This window comes from Pinus tabuliformis, chromosome 9, assembly GCF_031772625.1.
Source record: "Pinus tabuliformis cultivar Carrire ecotype Pingquan chromosome 9, CPIR1, whole genome shotgun sequence".
Classification (NCBI taxonomy): domain Eukaryota; kingdom Viridiplantae; phylum Streptophyta; class Pinopsida; order Pinales; family Pinaceae; genus Pinus; species Pinus tabuliformis.
This window is the reverse complement of record NC_142307.1, coordinates 1,024,248,617-1,024,272,610: the sequence shown is the minus strand read 5'-3', so window position 1 is coordinate 1,024,272,610 and position 23,994 is coordinate 1,024,248,617. Positions and strand designations below refer to the sequence as shown.

Sequence of the window (23,994 nt, the reverse complement as noted above, 5' to 3'; positions counted from 1 at the left end):
TGAAGCCCCAGGTATTTAATCCCTTCACCCAGCCCTCTTATCTCAAAAGGAAAAACAACACTCAAATGTTGAACCTTAATGTTTTCCAAATTTTGGAATGTGATTAGAGATGCATATTTTGAGCTATTATGCAACATACTTTGGATTTATATTAAGGTGACAATGCATCTTTGTAGTTATTATAATGTTTTTTATTATTTACAACACTGACCTTTATTGTTTGATTTTTCAACTTTGAGACTAGATTTCCAAGAGAAGGGCATTCAACTCTACATAAATGAGATATTTTGCATGTATATTAATATTCACGATTTAATGTTTAGTTGTAGGCTTTCATAGATCATATCTTAATATTTGTAAAATGCTATGTAGCAAGGGCTTCACCACTTTCATTAGTGATTGAAGCTTTAAGTTACAGGTTTTGCCTTTTTGGGTATAAATAGGGGTTTCCCCTGCCATTTGCATCTCTTAGTATTTTATCAATATAATCAATCAGCTTAGTTGAAGAACTCTTCCATATTTGGATTTGCAAGTACAATTCACCATTTATTTTTGTTATTCTTAGTTTTCTATTTTTGTTACTTCGATAGTTGTAGTAGTTGTTCCATTTTGGTTACAGGAACATTTCAGATGTACATTATTATAAAAATGGCTTTGAGTTAATTCATGAGGTGGTCGAAAACTGATTAGGAAGTCCTAGTTACTTAAGTTAATAGCTGTTCTGCAACCATTGTGTATGTGATCCTCAATGTGTAGATGATTGAAAACTTTTTAGGAAGGCTTAGTTTGGAAGTCATGACTAGATAAGTTAATAGCTGTTCTGCAACTGTTGTGTATGTGGTCCTTTATGTTTAAATGGTTGAGAATCAATTAGGAAGTCCTAGTTTAGAAGTTGTAATTAGTTAAGTTGAGAGCTGATCCACAACCATTGTGTATGTGAGCGTTGATGTTTATAAAGTGTTATCTTCCCTGTCATCACAAATAGAGGTGTTTTGTTGTATATTATGCATCGCCTCATCGATGTTGCTCACATGTACATATCATATAAAGTATGGTTGAATAAAGAGCTCTCACAGTAATTCCTTCGTTTCTGTGAATGATGTTATGACTGTTCCTTGCTTTTCTCTTATTTAAGTCATGTCCAGACTCCACACATAATTTCTTGATTAGTTTTGTTTCATTGTTATTCCAAATTGACAACTTCTGGTAGATTTACACTTTCAACATTTGGTGCCATAGTGAAGTTTGGAGTTTTCAAATTGAGAGATTTCTAGTTTGGTTGGTCTCAACATTCTTGACATTTTGCAACATTGTGTTTGGAATTTGACAGGGGTACTCCCTTGTAAAAATGCTTGAAGATTGGTAAGGGAGGATCCCTGTCTGGTTGGTGACAGTAACCAAGCATAGGCAGATGCAGTTTCAGCTCACTTAATATTTGGCTGATGTGTTTTGAGTTTGCTTAATATTTGATAGTATAAGTTGAATGGGAGTATTCAAAATAGCAGTATTTACATGTAAAGGATTATGTCAAATTTGAGCATTTTTAAACATGCTTTGTAAATATTTTTATATCTTAAAGTCTTGAAAATTTTGAATTTTTCTTTGATGTAATATTTAGTTCATTTATTTCATGTTTTATCCTACTTTATGTATTCAGGGTAGCCTTGGGCACCCCTACAGATTGGTATCATTGATTGTACTTCCTACTCCCATTGACCAAACTTTGGTCATTCGTTGGACATTAATAAAATTACCTTTGAATTTTCTTATTGGTATTTTGTAAAGCGTCTGTCGAAGCAGACGCCAAAGGGAAAATCAATCAAGATACCTGGATTACTTGTAACTACAATATGTTGTGGTGTCTTGTATTCTAGTTGTATTTATTAAGTAATGAGCTATTATGAGATTCTTTCCAGTTAGTTTTTTCTTCTGTGTATACTTTGTTCTACTTTGTAGTATGTACATAGCAGTATTTTAACCTAAAGTTTGTTCTGGATGTTACATATCAGTTGAGTCCTTTGCATTTGTCTCGAAGTTTAGTGAAAATGCTCACAGGGTGTTTTCCATGTTATGTGAAACTTTTTCAGGGATAATAAATACTGAGGTTATCAACATTAGTTTCCTTGTTCTAAGCCTTTTGCCTAAACCTAATTAAGGAAGATGATAATATTTTAAACTAACTTTATTTTAATCAAAATATTTTATAATTTTCATATGCTGTATACGTTTCTTACTAATATATTATATGTTCTATATAATTGTGAATATTTATTAAATTTCTGAGAAATTTATTTTACAAGTGCGTTTAAATACACTTTAATCTTTGCCTCGATATCCTTATGAACTGAAGAATACCTTTCCTATATAAAATTCTTAATAAAGTTCCACCAAATCAATTATAAGTGAGAAGTCAAATTGACATTGTTAAATTTTACAACCCATCCAAGCACACGTTTTTAGACAAAGGCCCTATAGATACTTTAAAGACAGCTCATATTTGCTATATAACCATCAAATTTCAAGCCTGGATATAAAACTGATCTTTGTCACTTCCTGGCAAAGATAAAATTTCATTGTTCTGAGCTTCCCATGACTGAAACTTGCGACTCATTTGATTCAGGTCACAATAATTTGTTTCAGTCACAGTAATATGTTTGCTTTTTACAATAGCTGTAACCCTGCTGGTCATATATTAGTAAAACAGGAATCTGACTAAACCATATCTGTCTATCTCTTTTTCTTACAATGTTTTGGAAGGAATTGACATATCATACGCATAGTCATTCAGATCCTTTTTGCATGCATTCTTCATTTGGCCTTGTTATAATTCAAGAGTGTTGTACTTGTTGCAAACCCAAAGTTCTAATGCCCATCAACTGAATTTCCCGGAAACTAAATATGACAGTATGTACCATCTCCGTTCCTATATCCCTTTGGTTGAACAAGATTACTCAAAATTACATCGTTGTAAAATAGCAATGTTTGAATTCCCGTGACAGTTTGTGAGGCTTCCAAGCTATGCCATGAAGCCTGTTTGAGCTCTCACATGGTTATGAGAGAACTTATGGCACTTGGATGAGGATGGATAATTTATACAGCTATTCTTCTATTAATGGAATCTCCATTATTGCAGCTGTATGTTACTAAGTAATTTTTTCATATATTCAGCATAGAGATGCCTTAGTCACTCGCTTGGAATATTTTACATGTATTACTTGTCTTATTGATCGCTTTGTGTTCATCTTTAGATATTAATATTCTTTGTTTCTTTCTTCATTTCAAATGCATTCCTCAAGCTACATGATGAAACACACAACATATGCAATTAACAGCTGCTTGTGGATGCAGGCTTCTTTATGGATTGGATTACAAGGGAAATGTCTGTGGAAATAAGGACTCTGATCCTGATGTGCGAGAATTGGAAGTCAGATATTGGCAAAATCCAAACCAGGTGTATCAAAGTGGGCTTCACAAGAATCCTCTGAATCTTGTTGATGCACGGAGTATCTGTTTGAAGGAATGTCCAGTTCCTTCAGATGAGGCCCTCAATTGGGTATGCGACTATCCAGAAGGGTTTATGAAGCTCTCTATGGATGATTGGTTAGACAGAAATTATGATTATTACGAGTTTCTGGGTGCTGAGCAAAGGAACAGTTCTCTTCAACTTCAGGGTCCTTGCTATCCTGTCATCTTTCCCAGCACAAATGGTTGGTCCTCACTCCTGGTTTCATCTGCACTGAACTGAATTTGATTAGAAGTGAAAAAATGTGAAATGTTCACCTTTTGGAATTTGCCCATTCATAGAAATTTTAATTATTTCCAAGCCAACTTTGGACAAAGGTCTAGTTATTGGCATGAGTGAATGGTATAGGAATTATTGAGTATGTGCAAGAACTAGTCAATTGAGTAATATTGTTATTGCTACGAGTGTGTGAGTAGGAGTTTTTTTCAGAATACGCATGTCAAGATACATGTATTAGGTGATGGAGCTATCATGGTTTATTAACTTTGGTTCGCTAGTTGTAAGACTTTCATTGCATCTTGAGGAATAGGTGAATAGTGTCTTGGTAGTTTATTTTGAGTAGAGGGGAGTCATGTATGTTGAAATTGGATGGTTTAATGGTTAATATTAATATATTTTTTCCCTTCTAGTTTTCTTCTCTCTGCTTTATATGGATGTCCATGAACATTAATGAAAGAATGAACAGTTAGATGGACAATTTATGAATGTGGATTGGGGGAATATTAATAGCATGCATAAGTATCACTTTATGTTTTTAATGGACACCAAGCAAAGTAAGGCATCGAATGTCATCCCATGTTTTAGGAGAACTATAAGTGCAATTGCATGATCAAAGATGCTGCTAGTGGGTTGTTAGGGGTGGAACAATGCATCAGGTTTGTTTAGACTATAGTTCTCTGGACTCTGTATTATGTAGTACCACAGTGTACTAATTCTAAGATTTAATGAAGAATTAATGTTTGTGGAAGTCTGATCTTGAAGTTGAAAATGTGTTGCTTCTAAGTAACTTGATATCTGATGTTCATTTGTGTTTGTTAGGAATTAGTATGCAGGAAGAATCTCGTGCTTTGCACCTAAGCAATTGAATACATATCCTATGTTCATTTTTCTTTATTGGGGATTGCCAATATTCAAATTTTACACGGATTTAATGCAGCCAATTGACTAAGAATTAAGCCATAATTCCGATCATAAACTAATTTTTATCTGCCCTAACTACACCATGACTAGAATACACACCAGATCTAATATGTGGCCAAGAGATCACCATTCCTCTAGAGGTTGAACAATGTGTTAGCTCGGTAGAATAATTTTTCCAAGGCCAAACCGTGTGTATTTCCTCTGTCAAGTTTGGACTATATTGTAGGTAATAGGCTGTGCATGACTCAATGTGGCTGACAACCATATCGTAACTAACAGCTGAAGCATTACAGTTTTGGTCCTTGGAGGACAGGTAGTTGTTCGTTAAATGCTTAAGTGGCACTGTTATATATCCTTTTGGGAGACTATGGGTTTCTTGGTGGTCGTTAATTTTGGAGAATGCCTGTATATGTAAGTTCTTGGTATCAGTTTGGATAATGGACACAATCTACTCATGTTCTCTTGGTTTACCGTGTTTTCTTGATCAATGTCTTGCTGCGAGTTTATCCATGAAATATAATCAGTTAATGACATAGTTTTTACTTTTTCTATGGGTTGTTGGTTGAATTATGTGCATTTGCATTCAATACCGATATTTACAATTCAGGAAGAATCTTGTTGTGGCATGAGAAAACTATGTTTCTGAGCAGAGTTTTATTATTTGATGGGCAAACATGCTTTTGAACAGATTGCCTGTTAAAAGTAAGCATTCAGGACAATGTGAGATATATGATTGAATTGATGTGCTTATTATATCTGCCAGCTAAATCACTCTTGAGACCTGATAATAAGAACACTTAATGGTTTACCTGGTTCTTACACAGTAGCATTCATAAGCTGTTTGTCTTGTTCATTACTTGTGATTTGGTTTCTTTTATATCACAGGTTAAGGTTAAAGAGGTTTGGATGATTATGAGTAGGATTAAAAAAGAAGAAGCAAAGTTTAGGGACTACTATTATGGAAATGTATATGCAAAATGTATTTTTTGTTATTTATGCCCATTAATAGAAACTCATTGGCTTTGTTATGGCTCTTGGTATGTGTTCCAGTATTTTGGAGTTGTCAATTTACTGCACATGCCTCAAATGCTTCATTGCGATTGTGGAAACAAATGGGTGGTGTGGGTATTGATGAAGGTGACATCATAGTAAAGTCCATTCATACAGCCATCAACTCCCATTCGGCAGTCTTCAAGGTGCAATAATTTTAATTTATGGGCAATTTTTTAGCTATTACTATGTAACTCTTCAAGAAGGATTGCAATTTCCAATATTTGTTTTGGTAAATTTAGTAAAAGCATTGTAAACATTCTTTTGTTTGTTTCATTTGCTGCAAAAAAACTAAAATGTATTCTCAGAGATATGCCTACCAGAGTACATTGAAATAATTATAGTGTCATGCTTCTATTGTTATTGTGATTTCTTATCTTTTAGATACTTCTTTCACTAACTTATATTCCATATTTATCTTCATTCTCCTATGATGTGCCAAGGCACGGTTAAGTTGTTTGAAGATTTGAACACTCATTCTCATTGTCTAATATATTTATTAATAGTATGTTTTTGAAGGTCTTCTGAATCCTGTATAGCCTTATGCTCTTGCAGAGATATGCAGCTGATGTTGGGAAAGCATGGCCTGTGTTGATTGTATGTGGGGGACTTCTACCATTGTTTTTATCAGTGATTTGGCTGGTTATGATTCGCTACTTTGTTGGAGTAATGACATGGGTGACAATTCTGCTTCTCAACATTCTTACTTTTTCTGTAACGATGTTCTTCTACACTAAAGGTCAGGCATCCTTCTAGCCTTATTTCTACAAAAAAGGGCATATTCAGGAAACAAGGTGCTTATATTCCATATTAAAAACTACATTGAGAAACAATGGATCATGAAAGGGAATGTGCATATAATATTCATTTTTGAACTTTATTTTCATAAAAATTGCCTGAATTTATTCCATTATGTGCTACCACATGTCTATACAATTGAAATGAAAGTCATTTATATCGTATAAGAGACTTACTTTTTTTATTGAAAATCTCTGTTGAAGTTGTCTTCTGGTTGATCAATTTTGAATAATATAAGGGTATTGATATTTTATTATGATGCTTAATATTTTGTTTCATGGACTCTAATTTGGGGAATCAATTTGTTTATTTCAATTGACACAGAATAAGTGGAGTCCAATTGTTTGTGTAGATTGTTCTACCATAAGTTTGTGAACAATTATACTGTATTTCATTTTTAAATGTCATCATTGAGGAGTATCAGTTCCTGTCTTGTCTTTAATTACTGCCCAACATCCATTTTGACATTTATCTTGTGAGTATACCTGTTTGTAGTTTAAGACTAGACATCTAAAGTTAAACAAACTTGTTATCTCATAATTGTATTTTAAGAGAGGCGAAACTCTTATTCAACTCAGTCAATAAGCATAATGGATAAAGTTGAAATTTCATGAATTGGGAGCGATGGCTTCTCCTATGGTTTGTGGTGTCTCTTCGAATTAGAATTATGATTCAACATCCTATATGCTGGCTTTGTTACAGCTCCAACTCTCTTATCTTTAGCACATTTTCTATTGCTGCATCGACCACAAGTTCTACACTTGTTGCTACAAGTGCGATAGCTCATTTGCTTCCTATGCTTCTGCTTGGCCATATTTGCACCTAGTGCCGACTTAATCTCGTTGTTTCAATGATGAGTGACCTAAAGAATTCTCACCATAAGTTTTGCTTGGATTGTGGTGGCTTTCTATGGTCCCTTTGATCAGAAAATGATCCTAGATGACTTTTCACTCAAAAATGAAAGTCAAAGGATGCTTTTGAAAATAGTCCCACTTTTCATTCTGAATCTATTGCAATTTGAATGGGCTAAAATGGACTTCGGGTGAAGAAGTTATCGCAGAAAGAAGTTTGCCATGGTCCTTTGAAAATGAGGCAAATTCTTATAAAAATGGCCTAAAAGGCTCATTGAAGAAATCACATTGGAAAAAGCCAAGGGGAGGACTTAAAGCGAAGGCGGAAGGACCCCCGATTGCGACCTCCGACTTATCGCATCGGAGGTAGGCCTTCGCCCGATATCGGGACCCCAGGCATAGCGACATGCGATTATGCGATTGCGATGAGAGCTTACAGCCGTTGGATCCGGGCAGGAATGGACGGTTGCGATGGAGTCGGCGATCGGGGCGATCAACGATCGGAGGAGCAAAGGCATAGACCCCGCCGATGCGATACGCGAGGTGCGATATCAGTGATCAGTGGATCGGCGGTCGACATAACCAAAGGGAAGACCCCCGGGGCCACTGTGACAACGATATTGCGATATGCGATAAAGCGATGGGCTAATGTGCGATCGCACACCAACCGTCGGATCGATGAGTAGGATCAACGGTTAGGATCTGATCGGGGTGATCAACGATCAGGCGATTGGTGGATCCCCGATACAAAGGGTCGTTACATGCGATTGCGACTTGTGATTGCGATATGCCGATAAGGGGCGGACCCGATGGAATTATAGACCCGATTTCATAAGTTTTGAAGTCCGAGATTTTGCGCCCGATAGTGTATTTCCATGTATTATCTCTGTGTATTGGAAATGTGATTATTTTTAGAATTAAGGCAGAGAAAGGCTGCCGATTCCTTTGTAACTGCCCCTGATCATTGTGCCACGCTGCAAGCAGGTGTTTTGTAACAATGATGCGTTTGTAACGCGCAGAGCCACAGAGCCAGAAGCCAGAGGGCTAGCCGAAGAGACAGAGGAATGATCATGCACAGAGAAACAGACAGGAAGCCGCAGAGCCGGAAGGAGACCTCACAAAAGCTAGAGAGCACGATTGAGAGGCAACGCAGAGAGTTTTGGAGTCGCTTGGAGGTCAAGCGAAAACCAGAGAGCTCAGAGAAGCCAGAGCCAGAGCTAGAGTCAGAGAGCCAGAGCCAGAGCCGAGAGCAGAAGCAGAGGCTGACAGAGGTTGGAGGCAGTTGCAGAGAATAGAGCCAACGTTCATTCTCAAGGTTCCAATAGTTGAGGTGACTGTAGGGGACCGCTGAATCCATTGAGATGGAGTTCAGAAAATCCTGAAGACTTCTAAGAGCCATGGAGCAGTAATGAAGCTTCAGAATAACAAAGAGATCAAATGATCCAACTGTTGCTGGTGTTCAGAGTGTGCTGAAGATAGAAGAAGGCATTCCAGAGACAATAAGAGAATTTTGAGGGAGTTGGTGCAAGCTAGAGCTCAAGATAGCTTAGAGCGCTGATTGAAGGAGTCTAGTCCAGAGAAACCTAGATCTGTCTGCAGAGTATGGACAGCCAGCGGGATAAGATGGTATTTCTAAACCCATAGGTTCACTGTAAACCAATGGAGTTGAGCGTGGAGCTTGTAAAAGAATTTAAGCCATAATCCCAAAGAGCCTAGTCGAATTGATTAGAGCTCATGGAGACGTAGCCCAAGATATCAGGGTGAACTCCTAATTAAACTTGTTGTCTTATGTGTTTGCTTATTCGCTGCATTGCATTTACTTATATGTGTGTTTAAATATCAACAAGGCAAATGAACATAAGCACTTAACAGTACAAAGTAAACAAAATCATACACCTATTTTCAAGTATTTTTAATTCCGCAATTGGTTAATCATAAGGTCTTGGGAATATATAAGCTTTAGAGTGGGAGAGGTTCTTGTAAGCTGACAAGAAGCCTTTAGTGCCCCATTTTCAGATCACCCTTTCTGGTTGTTCTCTTTCTCCCCTAGGGTTGTCCTAGGTAGTTGCTTCTTCTTGTGGTTCTTTGGTGGATGTTAGAGGATCATTTTTGTAATGTTCCCTATGGATTAATGGCCCAAGGGAGGACGGAATAGCCTATCCAACCCTGTAGGCTACAATCATTCATAAAAAGGGGAAACCCATTATCCAATGTTTTGGGGCAACATTGGCTAAATTTGGGGTAGCTGAGGCAAAAAGCCCAATTTGGTGGCTAGACTTGTAACCCCTCACATTAGATAAAGGAAGAAAGACCCCCATGTGGAATCTATAAATAAAGGAGAGATAGAATCATTTGATCATCATCAATTTGGATTGGAATATATCTGTTTCTTTTGAGCCGTATCTCTGAAGGTTTTAAGACCCCTTTTCCCTTGATTGGTTTCGGTGCTGATGATCCCGCCCTGCCCAGTCCCTATGTTTCTCTGGTTTGTCTGGTACATTACTGTAAGGAATTCTCATCTGGTTTTGACATTCAAGAAAAGAATTTGTGGGCTGTTGGTTTCTGTGGCATGAACTCTTGGCAGCAAAGCATTGGGTGGAATATTGAGTTAGTTTCGAGGCACATGACTCAGTTTCGAGGCACATGACTCCATTGCCAACCTGATCTGAGCACCGCAGCTTAATTTGGAAGCAGATAGGGTCTGCGAGGTTATTCCTAGGGCAGCGACCCCTAGCCTAAGTTACAAATGAATTATGTACTGGTTAGGGTTATCCCGTGACAGCATCGTGGGGCCAAGTGGGGGGCTTCACCACTCTAACTGACTGGAACTCGGACTCCCTGTCAAGCAGTTTCCTGTGAAGCATCCGCAGTGGTTTCCCTCTGGACAAGAGTCTAGCACTGCGCTAGAGCTGAAGATGGAACTAACTACGGGAGGCGCCCTGAGGCAGCAAGGGTTCCCACAACAGATTTTAACTGCTGAGAAAGTTTGGAAGATCGCAGTTGTTATGGACTAATACTGTGACTGTAAAGGATGGATTAACGTAGGTACCCGTATTGAGACTTGAGAGTAACCAGATACACTGCGGAAAACTACAGCAAATCGGTCAGCTCAGCTAGAGCATCCCAGGAGTAGCAGGACTAAGGGAGGTCACTGTTAAAGCTGTTTCTCAGATTACAAGCACCCTGTAAGTTAGTTAATGGTTCGGATTTTTGGATTAGGGTATTATCTATTATAGCAATCCCATATAAACTGCTAATTTTGATATTTGGAGGACTGCCACTGTTTTGATGCCATACACCTAGGTCTACTGGTATAATAGCCCCTGTTAATTTGAAATTAATGTGATTATTGATGTACTGTAAATTCTACTGTTGACGACATTGTTGTGTATTCTATCTCTGGTTGAAATTGAAAGAATTCTGTGAAGATTAGTAGAGTTTTATCTTGTGATTTTTATAGACCCAAGGGTGAAAATCTCCTTGGGATGTTACACTTTTCTTCTCCTATTTTGAGACCATTCTCGTTAGAGGTTTCTCTAGCTTTTTGGTAGATGTCTCTAGGTTTCCTTTCTTGGATCAATTGTGGTCACCAGAGAGGCTCCTTCTTAGTTGGATATTGGCATCCATTTTGACTCTGTTAGGGGGAATGGGATTGGTGAGGTTGGCGTGGATGTCTCTCCTTAGAGATCTCTTGAGAATCTCAAGTTTATTATGTTGTAACGTCTACGAGTTTCGAAAATAGGGGGATTACTTTAGAAATGGATGGAAGTCACCTCCAAATTTGTAGAGGAAAATAATAAATACTTTACAATGGGTTGAAGATATTTAAGCAATCCCAAAAGCTATTCAAAATTAAGTTGCATGAAACATGGAAACACGTACTTGTTTTGGGAATGGGAACACCTAGAAATGCAATGCCCCCAAATGGGTACATTGGTGTAAACATTATATATCTATGATTCTATATATATATATATATGTATATGTACGCACACACACACCACATATATGTTATAGCCAATCTGCAAATTAACTGAAATTAACCGATCATTCATACTTTTATATATAGGTTTTAAAGTGAATTAGAGTTTAATTTGTCTTTATTTTACATGGGTTAGGGTTTTTTAGATTTCTTATGGGTCTCACGCCCTTAGTTGGTACTTCGGTGTTTATGTATTTCTTCCTATTTTTAGTACTAGTACATGGGTAGTTTAGGAGTTTTATGCAATGGAGATCAAAACTCCCCAGAATACTATTGAGGAATTAAAAACCATAAAAATGATACATGGAAAATACCTTTCAACATATTATTTAATCAAAGTGAACCACAACAATGTCCAAAATGGAAAAATGCCCAAAATAGTATCTTAACTAAGAGGGCAAAAATCAAAACGCCGAAATATGTGTTCAGGGATCTAAATTACGATTTTCTGCGCCAGGGTGTAACGACCTATTTATAAAGGTAATATTAAATAAATTTTAATAAATAAATTATATTAATCAAATTAATAAAATAATAAAAATAAACTAATGATAAAGTATTTTAATATAAGTCTAACCTTTATATTAAAATAAAATCAGAAAAAGGAAAGTTAATTAAAAATCAATATACCCTTTTTAAAAAGAAATATACATGACACGACATGGGAAGGGTGTCGTGAGGAAATGAAGCGGTGGGTGCTGGAGGAAGGACGACCACCGCCAAGAATCAGTTTATAAACCAGAAGGAAGAATTTGGGAAGGGGATCGGAAGGAAGAAGGAAGAACGAAGGGGATACGGAAGAAGTAAACTTGAGTTACCTACGGAAGGAGAGCTGGTTGTTCTGAGGTTTCTGGGCACGGGGGAACAATCTGCTTCAACTGAGAAGCTTACTGGATTGAGTAGCGAGGTTCTGCTTAGTCTGGCTGGGTGGTTTCGGTCTTTTGGTAAACGGGAGCAAACTGGAGGGGTTCTGAAACATTCTCATCCGCAGCAGACATTCGCAGCAGACCAAGTAAGTACTTATCATTGATTCAAGCAATTAGTTATATGAAGTTTTGCATAAATTTAGAACATAAATTTTCTTAAAGTTTCATACTCTGTTTAAAATAGATAGACAATTTTTGTTTAAAATAGATAGACAGTTCAGTAAATCTTTATAGAATCAAAAATGGTCCTTTACATCAGCGGAGACCTTACATTTGGTATCAGAGCCCACGTTAGAACCCTGTGAGACCTTACAGGCCCATTAAATATCGTTTTCAAGCTGGCTTTTTTTGAAACCTTGGAGTGAAAAAGCCAGAGGCACTGCCTTGACCTGGATCAGTGGAATTACGACTAATACTTTTAAACAGTAGAAATCCGTTTAGAAACTTTTGCACCGAGAAAAGGGATAGGAATCCAGACCTACAGCTGCAATAGCATAAACCTGTGAAAATCGATAGACATTTGTAAAGTAAATTAACACATATATAAATAACTGGAGCGGTGAGAGGAGAGGTGGAAAAACCTGCACGTACACCTCGTCAGGTTTGATAGGCCGTGCTGGAGCGGTGAGAGGAAAGTTGCTGTCTTGCGAACAATATGGCACAAACTGTCACGACTCATTGTTTGCGTAATATGGGTACTGTTACATCCTTTGCATATTCTCCCCTCTCAAATTCCATGCCATTTAACTTAAAATCCCTTGCATGTTTTGCAGTTTTCTGTTCATTCAGTGTCCTGTGTTTCTTCTCAATGCTTTCACAAGCAACTTGAATTTGTTGATCATTGCCTCTCATACGGTTACAATAGTCATCCTCCATCTGTTTCAATTGAACAGAAATAAAATCTTTCTCCCGCAACACTGGCGAAAGTTCATTTTCCCTCATAGCATCAATCCTTCCATGGTCGCTCTTTGGCTTCACAATTTCATTACAATGTTTCCTCTCCAATTCTTCTACGGGTTTCTGCGGACCCAGATTCTTGTGCTCCACTTCCAAGGTTTTCTGTGCAATTTGCTGCCCAATCATTCTTATCTTGCTTTTAAGGCTCCACACATATTCTTGAACTTTAGCCTGATCTTCTATATGCCCTAACTTCAAAACCTTAGATCTCATTTCTAGAATTTCCAAATCATCCAGAGCATATTCCATTGCTGAACTTTTTTTTGTCATTCCATTAGCTCCACAGTCATAATAAAGCATGCACCAAAGTAACCTAGCTTGACCTTGTGGAGTAGCGCTTCGTTCTGGTGGACGCCATGGATGAGATTGAGGCGTGTAATTTCATACGCCAGTGTCAATTCCCTCTCCTTGTGTATTTTTTTTTCACTCTGTTCGTGTAGGAGTTTGTCAGACATCCACATGTCGTGTTGCAAATTTAATTGATGTCGAAGGAGATGAATCTCCGTCTCCTTCTCCGTCTGAACTTCCATGACCCACTTCAAGTCCAAAATCCCGCCTCACAGCTTTCGAATTGCTGAACTTGTCGAAGGTTTCGGTAGAGAAAAAAAGCGAAATTGATATGGCTAGTTCGCGTCTCCTTCTCCATCTGAACTTCCATGACCTGCTTCAAGTCCGCGGCATATTTCTAAGAAGTCCTCGGTCTTACGTACAGATGTTTATTCATTTGCCACGGTAGGCCAACCCACAATTGATTCAAGGTCTCAAGGCCACCGAAAGGACTCTTCAACTATGCTCACGCGGCTAATCGAACACACTACATATTTTTTGAAGGCTACCGGAATAACCGACCTATCTTAACATACTGCTCCGCATATAAAATAGGAATGTGGAATGGAGACGCAGGGTAGAGAGGAAATGGAATTAGGGTTTCATCGCTGTCAGTCGTATCAGATGGCATGCCTACGTTTTAGAAACAACTCTCCACACGTCAAACACTCATGAATAAGTTAGGTAAGATTCTCAGCGTTTTCAAAATCTCCAGACTCATAATCAAAATTCGAAGCCATACTTACACTTCAGTCCGTTCCGGTAGCCTACCACGTAGATACCTAAATTTTCAAGAAAATTACATTAAAAAAAATGTGACCAATTTTTCAAGAAAATTATGTTTAAAAATTAACGTAATTATGAGATTGACCGTTGTGATTTATATCGATTAGAATCATAAATTTAACTTGTGTAATTTATATGTTTTAAAAATTATTTTTATACTATTAAATTTATTTATGTAAAAATAAAAAAAACATTACAATTTTACTAATAATATTTCTATAAGAAGTTATATTTATTATAATTTAGTTATGAATTAAGAGCAAATTTTTTTTTTTTTTTTTTTAGTGAAAGAATATAGAAAATTGTCAACATTGATGTAACAAATTAAATTCGGCCTCTTGACGATTTCAGCTAACTCATAATTTTTTTGTATGGAATTTATTAATGTTGGCATAATGTCTTGTATAATAAAATTTATATATATTTTATTTGCACGAGGTGATTTTGATTGTTTGATTATTTGGGGATTTTGATTTATGCCTAACTAAATAAAAACATAGTATAAATCTGATATACGAGTTAGTGGATAATGTTTACTAAGAGAATAAATATTATGAATGAAACTTAGAAAAATTTGCGGTTTATAAGGACTCATGCATTAAAATAAGTACTATTACGCATTAGGATAGAAAAACCTTGCATTAGGACAAGGAGGTCGCGAGACCACCCTCCTTGACCTCGGTACCAGTAAGATCTGCCTAGTAGATAAAAATAGCAAAAAAAACTATACCCGTTTATAAATGTGAAATTGCAAAAACTATATGTCAAATCCAAATGTATACCTCAAATTTTTATAAAATTTTATTATGTATACAGGAAACATTACAATGGTAAGGACATATGAGCGACGACGACGTGATCAGGCAACATCACCGTCATTAATGCCACCACCGTCGTCATCATCATCTCCATCGCCACCACCATCATCATCATCTCCATTGAGACCATCACCAACACCAACGGCTCCAGCACCGGAGTTGACCGTGATAATGAACTCATTGGAAGCCTTATTGGAAACATTAAAAGGGTCAACCATGGCTAAGACCAAAGAAGAACTTCAACCCTTAGCAACCAATTCAGCTGAACCAAAGAATTTTGAGTATAAAAGATCAAAGGAAGATATTTCTAGGGAGCTTCAGAAAATTAAACTCCCAGAATTTTCAGGAGGTCGAGCTGGAGAACGTGCTGAGGCATGGTTAGAAGGAATGAACAGATGCTTTAAATTAAGAGAATATTCTTCTTCTGCAAAAACAAAAATTGTTGTATTTCAATTAAAGGAAAGCGCCTTGATTTGGTGGGGAAATCTGGAAAAACAACTACACCTCACAACGGATAATGTTCCTTGGGAATTGTTCGAGGAAAGATTCCACGCAAAGTATTTACCTCCATATTTTCAACAACAAGAAGCTAGAGCCTTTCATACATTAGTTCAAGGTAATAAAACAGTGGAGGAATATGAGATAAGGTTTATGGAACTTGTGAAATACATTCACTACTTAGATTCTGATGAATGTCAGGCTGAACGCTTCATATTTGGGTTAAGTCCTCGCATCAGGGCCTTGGTGAGCATGTGGAAACCATCATCAGTAGCTGAGGCGGTAGAATGTGGCCGTTATGCAGAAGAACATCTAGGAATCAAAAAGGATGTAGGGCCAGCAGAACCTTTACAATCAGGATTTCCAGGAAAGACTCCCCGAAATTTCTTCAGGGGAGGTAGCTCAAGGCCACCTTATGGTAATAGATTTATCCCAAGAAATGTTGGAACAAGAGCTCCCATGGCAGTTAATACTATAGCTGCTGAATCATCAAACACCAGTCCATGGAAATCTCGTGGAACTGCTAATAGAGGAAGAAATTCGAGAGGAAGCAACATGAGAGGACGAAGCTCTTTATCTAGAAATTCACGTCTTGATTCAAGAGGACCAACACAGGTTAACTGTTGGGGATGTGGAGGACCGCATTTTCAACGTGATTGTCCAGAAGCTTCATCGAGTATATTACATAGGACTGGAAATGAACCAATATCAAATAATCAAGGCAATCATAGAATTCATGCATTAGTCAACAACGACCAAGCAGCACATCAATCCACTGTAGTGGAATCTTCAGGTATTGTTAATGGCATAAAACTCAAAATCTTATTTGATACTGGTGCCACAGATAGTTTCATTTGGTCATATGCATTAAACAAATGTGGGTTGGCAGCTCGCAGACAAAATGATTTCAGACAGGTAGAAATGGCTTCAGGAGACCTCTAATCCATAGACTTAATGTGGATCAATGCAAAATTGACCCAGGGGTCTGTTCGACTAAATTAAAAGTTTATGTCACAGCCTTAGGAACTTATGATCTTGTCATAGGTATGGATTGGCTAGAAGCTCATCAAGCTTGGGTAGACTGTTATGGGAAAAGAATTCTATGTATAAATGATGAAGGAGAAGCAATCCAAATTCAAGGAATCAAGAGAAAAGTATCTTTACACTACATATGAACAATGAAAATGAAGCGTTGCTTAAGAAAAGGTTGTCAGGCATATGTAATTCAAGAAGTAAGTAAAGAAAAAGGACCATCCTTAGAACAATATCCAGTGTTAGCCGAATTTTCGGATATATTTCCAAAGGAACTACCAGGATTACCCCCTGAAAGAGAGCTAGATCTCACAATAGAATTGAAACCTGGTACTTTATAGAATGACAGCTCCAGAACTTCAAGAATTATAAATTCAATTGAATGAACTATTGGATATAGGACATATTCGACCCTATATATCACCTTGGGGTGCTCCTGTAATTTTTGTCAAGAAGAAAGATGGATCCTTAAGATTATGCATAGATTATCGAGACTTGAATCGAGCTACGATAAAGAATCGATATCCTATGCCTCGAATTGATGATCTTTTCGATCAAATGAAAGGAGCTGTTGCTTTTTCAAAAATTGATCTTCGATCAGGCTATCATCAGCTAAGTATTTCTGAAAGCGATATGTCTAAGACTGCATTCCAAACACGTTTTGGACATTACGAATTTACTGTGGTACCATTTGGATTAACAAATGCACCAGCAGTATTCATGAATCTTATGAACAGTGTTTTCCGCAAATATCTTGATCAATTTGTACAAGTCTTTTTAGATGATATACTCATCTATTCCAAGAATGAGAAAGAGCATGAAGATCATTTACGGATAGTGTTGTCCTACCTTAGAAAACATCAGTTGTATGGAAAATTATCCAAGTGTTCGTTCTTTCAAGAAAAGATTCATTACTTAGGTCATATCATATCAGGTGAAGGGATCTCAGTAGACCCTGAAAAGGTAAAAGCAATCATGGAATGGCCAATACCGAAAAACGCACATGAAGTACGAAGTTTCATGGGTTTAGCTGGTTACTACCGAAGATTTGTGGAAGGATTCTCCAAAATTGCAAAGCCGATTACAACCCTTCAGCGTAAAGATGTTAAGTATGAATGGACTGAGGAATGTAATAAAGCATTCTCTGAACTCAAAATACTACTGACCACTGCACCAATCTTAAGAGTCCCTAATATGGACAAAGATTTTACGGTATGTACCGATGCATCCAAACATGGGTTAGGTGCAGTATTAATGCAGGATAGAGGAGTAATAGCATATGTTTCAAGAAAGTTAAAGCCTCATGAAGAACTCTATGCTACTCATGATTTAGAGTTAGCAGTTGTAATACTAGCTTTAAAGATTTGAAGACACTATTTAGTGGGGCGAAGTTTTACACTTAAAAGCGACCATCAAAGTCTTCAATATTTGTTCACCCAAAGAGACTTAAATGCTAGACAAAGACGATGGAGTGAGTTCCTAAGTGAGTATGACTTTGGAATATCATATATTAAGGGAAAATAAAATGTAGTAGCGGATTCTTTAAGCAGAAGACCACGGATATTTTCTCTCATACCTATCAAAGTAGACTTAAGGCAACGAGTACTAGAATATCTCATAAAAGATAGCTAGTATTTAAAGGTGAGATATAGTCTTGAGAGTAAAAAGCCAAAAGAATCTAAGTTTGAAGGATATGAACTAGAAGATGATGGAATCTTACGATTCCATGGAAGGATGTATATTCTTGATAATAGGGATCTTCGAGACACTATCCTTAAAGAAGCCCACAGAGCAGTGTATTGTGCACATCCTAGAGTAAAGAAAATGTATGCGGATACCAAGAAACTCTTCTTCTGGGTGGGCATGAAACGTGATATCATTCAATTCATTGCAAGATGTTTGGAATGTCAACAAGTAAAAACAGATCATTGTCATCCAGCGGGTCTTCTTTTACAACCTCACGACATTCCTATGACCAAATGAGAGATTATTTCTATGGATTTTGTCATTGGGCTACCTCTTACTTCTCAAAAACACAATGCCATTTTGGTAGTAGGGGATAAATTAACGAAAAGCACACATTTCATTCCCGTAAGAGATACTTATGACGTTACTGACATAGCTCGAGTATTCATAAATGAAATTATCAGATTTCATGGAGTACCTAAGAAGTTTATATCAGATAGAGATTCTCAATTCACTTCAAGATTCTGGACTTGCATGCAGTCAGCCTTAGGAACTCAATTGAATTTAAGCACAACTTATCATCCTGAAACTGATGGGCAAATAGAAAAGGTAAATCAAATACTTGAAGATATGTTGAGGATGTATGTTATGGATCAAAAATCACAATGGGAAAAGTACTTATCCTTATTCGAATTTGCATACAATAACAGTTACCACAATTCAATCGGAATGCCTCCATTTGAAGCATTATACGACAGACCTTGCAGAACATCGTTAAGTTGGGACAAGTTAGAAGATCGAGTGATAATAGGACTAGAATTAATCCAAGAAATGGAAGAGCAGGTAAAACAAATTAGACAACGATTAAAGGAAGCACATGATAGACAAAAGAGTTATGCTGATGCTCACAAAACTGATAGAAAGTATGAAGTAGGGGATTAGGTTTTCATCCGCATCAAACCGAATAAAAGTACTATCTGATTCGGAAAAGGGACAAAGTTATCACCCCTATTTATTGGACCGTTTAATTTCATTGAAAGAGTTGGACCTGTCGCCTATCGTCTTGCACTGCCACCTCACTTGCATAAAGTTCATAATGTATTTCATATATCTGTATTAAGACATTATATAGCTGATCAATCTCATAACCTTCAATGGAAGGAACTGCAGGTATTGAACGAAGAAATCATATCGGTCGAACCATTACGTATACTGCAACATAGGGTTTGACAGCTCATAAATCGTCTAGTAGACTAAGTTAAGGTTCGGTGAGACAAGTATAGTCCTAGATCAGCTACTTGGGAAGATACGAAAATTATATGTCAAAAATACCCCAACTTGTGTCAATTTTGAAGAATTTTAAATCATGTTTTGTATATATTTGCTTTACTCTAAATCAGAGACTCAGAACTATTTTGAAATGATCATATATAAATGTGAAATTTTGTGACATCATATCTGTTTAATTCCGCTAGTACATGGAACATGTTATTGATCCTACTAAACTATAGTTATCAAAGTAAAGTTTAAATATTTGAGTAATTTTGCTTCTGATGGGAATTAAGATATTATAATTTTGTTTCATTATGCATATCAATATGATTGATGAGATAGAAATCAAAGAATGATTACAGTTTAATATGAAAGTTAATGACATGAATAGAATATGGCAAAGTATGTTATACTGTAGTTGACATGTGTGAATTATACATAAGCTATTTGTTTTTTTTGAATATGTTAATGCACATTTTATAAATGCATGGACAAGTGTTTATGATTGTAGATAATATCCGTTACGAAAATGACCGCGTGATGACAGAAATCTCAGAACAATTAAGGCTCAAACAGATTCCATGATAGGGTATTAACCCTAATTCTATTGGGAGGGGTGGAGGTGTTGCCCACCGTGTATCCTCCGAAACTTAGAGTCATGGGAGGACTGTGCGAGTCACGCTCCCCTAGACGAGTGATGATGCCTACTAGGGATCAGGTCGATATAACCGACGCTGTCATCCTTGGAGTTTATAAATGGTTAGGCCAGTATAACTAACACTATGACATACTCCAGTAGAGGACGGATAGGATGGGAGCATATGAGATTAGGAAGGATAGGATGATTTTGTAATAGCTAGGGAACCTAATGAAATAAAACATGATCATTAAAGTTATAAACCTAAAGTATTCAAAACACCAAAATTTGTAGTGCTCTTACATTAAGTAAGAATTTAACCTCAATACATAATCCTAAGAAAAATGTACTAATCGCTATCATGAATATTCATATAAGATAAAACTCTAACTTCGGGACGAAGTTTTCTGAAGGGGGGTGTATGTAACGACCTATTTATAAAAGTAATATTAAATAAATTTTAATAAATAAATTATATTAATCAAATTAATAAAATAATAAAAATAAACTAATGATAAAGTATTTTAATATAAGTCTAACCTTTATATTAAAATAAAAACATTAAAAGGAAAGTTAATTAAAAATCAATATACCCTTTTTAAAAAGAAATATGCATGACACGACATGGGAAGGGTGTTGTGAGCAAATGCAGCGGTGGGTGCTGGAGGAAGGATGACCATCGCCAAGAATCAATTTGTAAACCAGAAGGAAGAATTTGGGAAGGGGATCGGAAGGAAAAAGGAAGAACGAAGGGGATATGGAAGAAGTAAACTTGAGTTACCTACGGAAGGAGAGCTGGTTGTTTTGAGGTTTCTGGGCACGGGGGAACAGTCTGCTTCAACTGAGAAGCTTACTGGATTGAGTAGCGAGGTTCTGCTCAGTCTGGCTAGGTGGTTTCGGTCTTTTGGTAAACGGGAGCAAACTGGAGGGGTTCTGAAACATTCTCATCCGCAGCAGACCAAGTAAGTACTTATCATTGATTCAAGCAATTAGTTATATGAAGTTTTGCATAAATTTAGAACATAAATTTTCTTAAAGTTTCATACTCTGTTTAAAATAGATAGATAGTTCAGTAAATCTTTATAGAATCAGAAATGGTCCTTTACATCAGTTGAGACCTTACACAGGGCATCCTTGACGGGTTTTGTTTCCTTGTTCAGGTGAATGGGTGCATGCCGTCACTGCATACCTAGGTGTGTCCAAAATATGTTGAACTACTAAAGAGTAGCTATGCATAAATGGTGGTTGACAAGATTGCATAGCCATCCCTTGAAAAAACAATGTAGACTTCTATAGAAAGGGTTTGTTTGTGGCCCTCTCTCTTGCCAGACTTTATACATACAACAAAAGACAACAATATGCTAAAAAGAGAAATAATGCTGTGATGATTTTATTGCAATGTAAGGTCATAACTCATAAGACATATAGATGTCGGAGATGCATGTTAGGTAGATTACATAACTCCTGGCTTATAACTCCCACATGCCTTATTAATTTTTCATATCTTTATTGCATTACATGATATCAACATAACATTATTTGTAATATAAAGCTATCTATCTCTCTGCAAAACTCCCAAGTGTTAAATATGACCATTATGAACATTTATTTACTCTGACATCCCCCTTAATGGGTATATCACACAATTAATTTCTTGGTCATATTATGCACATTATCTGGAGCAATCAAACTATAAAAAGTGCTTGCAGGTCACTTACAATTAGTGTGAACAACCGACAACTAGAATTGCATTGCATAATATTTAACCGAAATGGCTCATGTAGAACAAATAACGTCACCAATATTCTATCTGACCATTGACTCACTAGTGGGACGAGTCAATGTTGGTTGAGGAATTCAACCCCTATACCTTGGACTTTGATTTGTGTTTTCAACTCACCTCTTCCACACATTGGTAGCACATGAAACAGATGTGTTTGTTGTACTTCACGATACAAGCAATGCGTTGCTTCATTGTAGAAGCACTGTCCCACTACATTGTAGAAACCAGTATGGTTTCATCTTCCTTGAGGGATTTCTTCCAGTCGTCACTCTTATTAACAACAACAACTAAAATAAATATGTTGTTTACCTTCTCTTAATGTCCCCGCTTCCTTGTAAAAACCACTTTGCTTTCATCCTCCTTGAGGGTTTTCTTCCAATCATCTTTTCCATCAACAACAATAACTAAACAAGTATGTTGTTTAACTTCTCTTTCTTGCCCTTTTCTTGGTTACTCTTTTGGTTGAGGAAGCTCCTCCAACCACACATCGTCCGAGGTTTTGTAGAACTACTTGGGGCTTTTTCTTCCTCGTTTCTCCAAATTATTGTTTCCATCTACTTGATTTGGAATATTTCTAACCTCCTCATTGTTGCGTTCTCTATGCATGCCAAATCTTGATGGATGCCCTTCCTCTTGGGCCTTCTTGCTCCATGACATGGCTGAATTTTCAGCCTCATAACAACCACCATTATCACTTTTCAGATCTGATTTCTTATTTGAAACAAACTAAAAGTCCCTGCACTTTCATCAGCTATTATGTCTCCACTGAGCATCACTTTGTCAGTGGTAGCTACTAATCGTTGGGATTTATATTGGTCACAATATTTCTTAATTTGTAAACATTAGATTCATGCATCTTGCATTTAACTTAGACCTATTTTCTTTAGGAATCAATACATATCCAATAGAGCTAAAATTTTTGAAGTGACTAACTTGAGGCTTATAGTTGGACCAAGCCTATTCGATAGGGACATCCTCCACTACTTTTGTTCGGGACCAATTTTGCATGTATACTACAATGTGTATTGTGCTTCTGCCCAGTGCTTATTAGGTGCTTCCTTATTCACTATCATGCATCTAGTTGTCTCCACAACTATGCAATTCCTTGGTTAACAATTCCATTTTGCTGGGGAGTGTAAGGAGTGGTAAATTGGGGGAGTGCATTGCTTTTATAGGGGATTAGTTTAGCAAGTATTACTAAATTGTGTACTGGGTTCGCCTAGGGCTTGTTTGGTGCTGCCTTATTCTCTAGTATGCATTTGGCTGTCTCCACAACATGCAATTCCTTGTGTCAACAACTCCATTTTGTTGGGGAGTGTAAGGAGTTGTAAATCGTTGTAGAAAGCCATCTTACTTACAAAATCCAACAAACTCATTAGAGCAAAACTCTTCTTCATTATTGATTTAGAGGATCTTGATACAATTACCAAATTCGTTTTTGATAAACACCTTAAAATTTTTGAATTCAACAAAAGCTTTTGATTTTTTCTTAAGAAAATATACCCATATCTTTTTGGAAAGGTCTTTGACAAGCAACAAGAAATACGTGGCTTCACAAATTGAAATTTGAGATTTCCCTAATCGGATTGCAAATACCAATAGACCTCAAGTATTGTCTTTTCCCTCCAAGGTTTGCCTTCATCGAATGCCAACCTTTTACTTGCTAAGCATTCTTCAAAATATCCTACTACACTTGGATTTTTGGTGAACCAAGCACAATGTCCATTCATTAGTGAGGAAAGACATTGAAAACTCAAATGTCCATTACTTTGATGCCAAAGTATACTACTATTTCTCACCATATTGGTCGTTAAATCACACATTTCAGCTTTTTTGTCATCCATTAGCCTATATGAACCTTCCTCCTTCAAATACAATTTCCTTGTTTCTTTTACTAGTCACAAAGCATCTCTCACCTTAGAAGGTGA

General features: G+C 36.8%; 1 protein-coding gene across 1 annotated transcript in view; it reads left to right on the top strand.

Moving 5' to 3' along the window:
- The window catches only part of LOC149152194 (choline transporter protein 1-like), a 119,450-nt gene that overhangs the window by 24,861 nt on the left and 70,595 nt on the right, over positions 1 to 23,994 (top strand). The window contains exons 2-4 of the mRNA XM_089445092.1: positions 3,349 to 3,707; positions 5,714 to 5,859; positions 6,269 to 6,452. Coding sequence (XP_089301218.1) covers positions 3,349 to 3,707; positions 5,714 to 5,859; positions 6,269 to 6,452 — 689 coding nt within the window. The remainder of the gene's footprint in view (positions 1 to 3,348; positions 3,708 to 5,713; positions 5,860 to 6,268; positions 6,453 to 23,994) is intronic.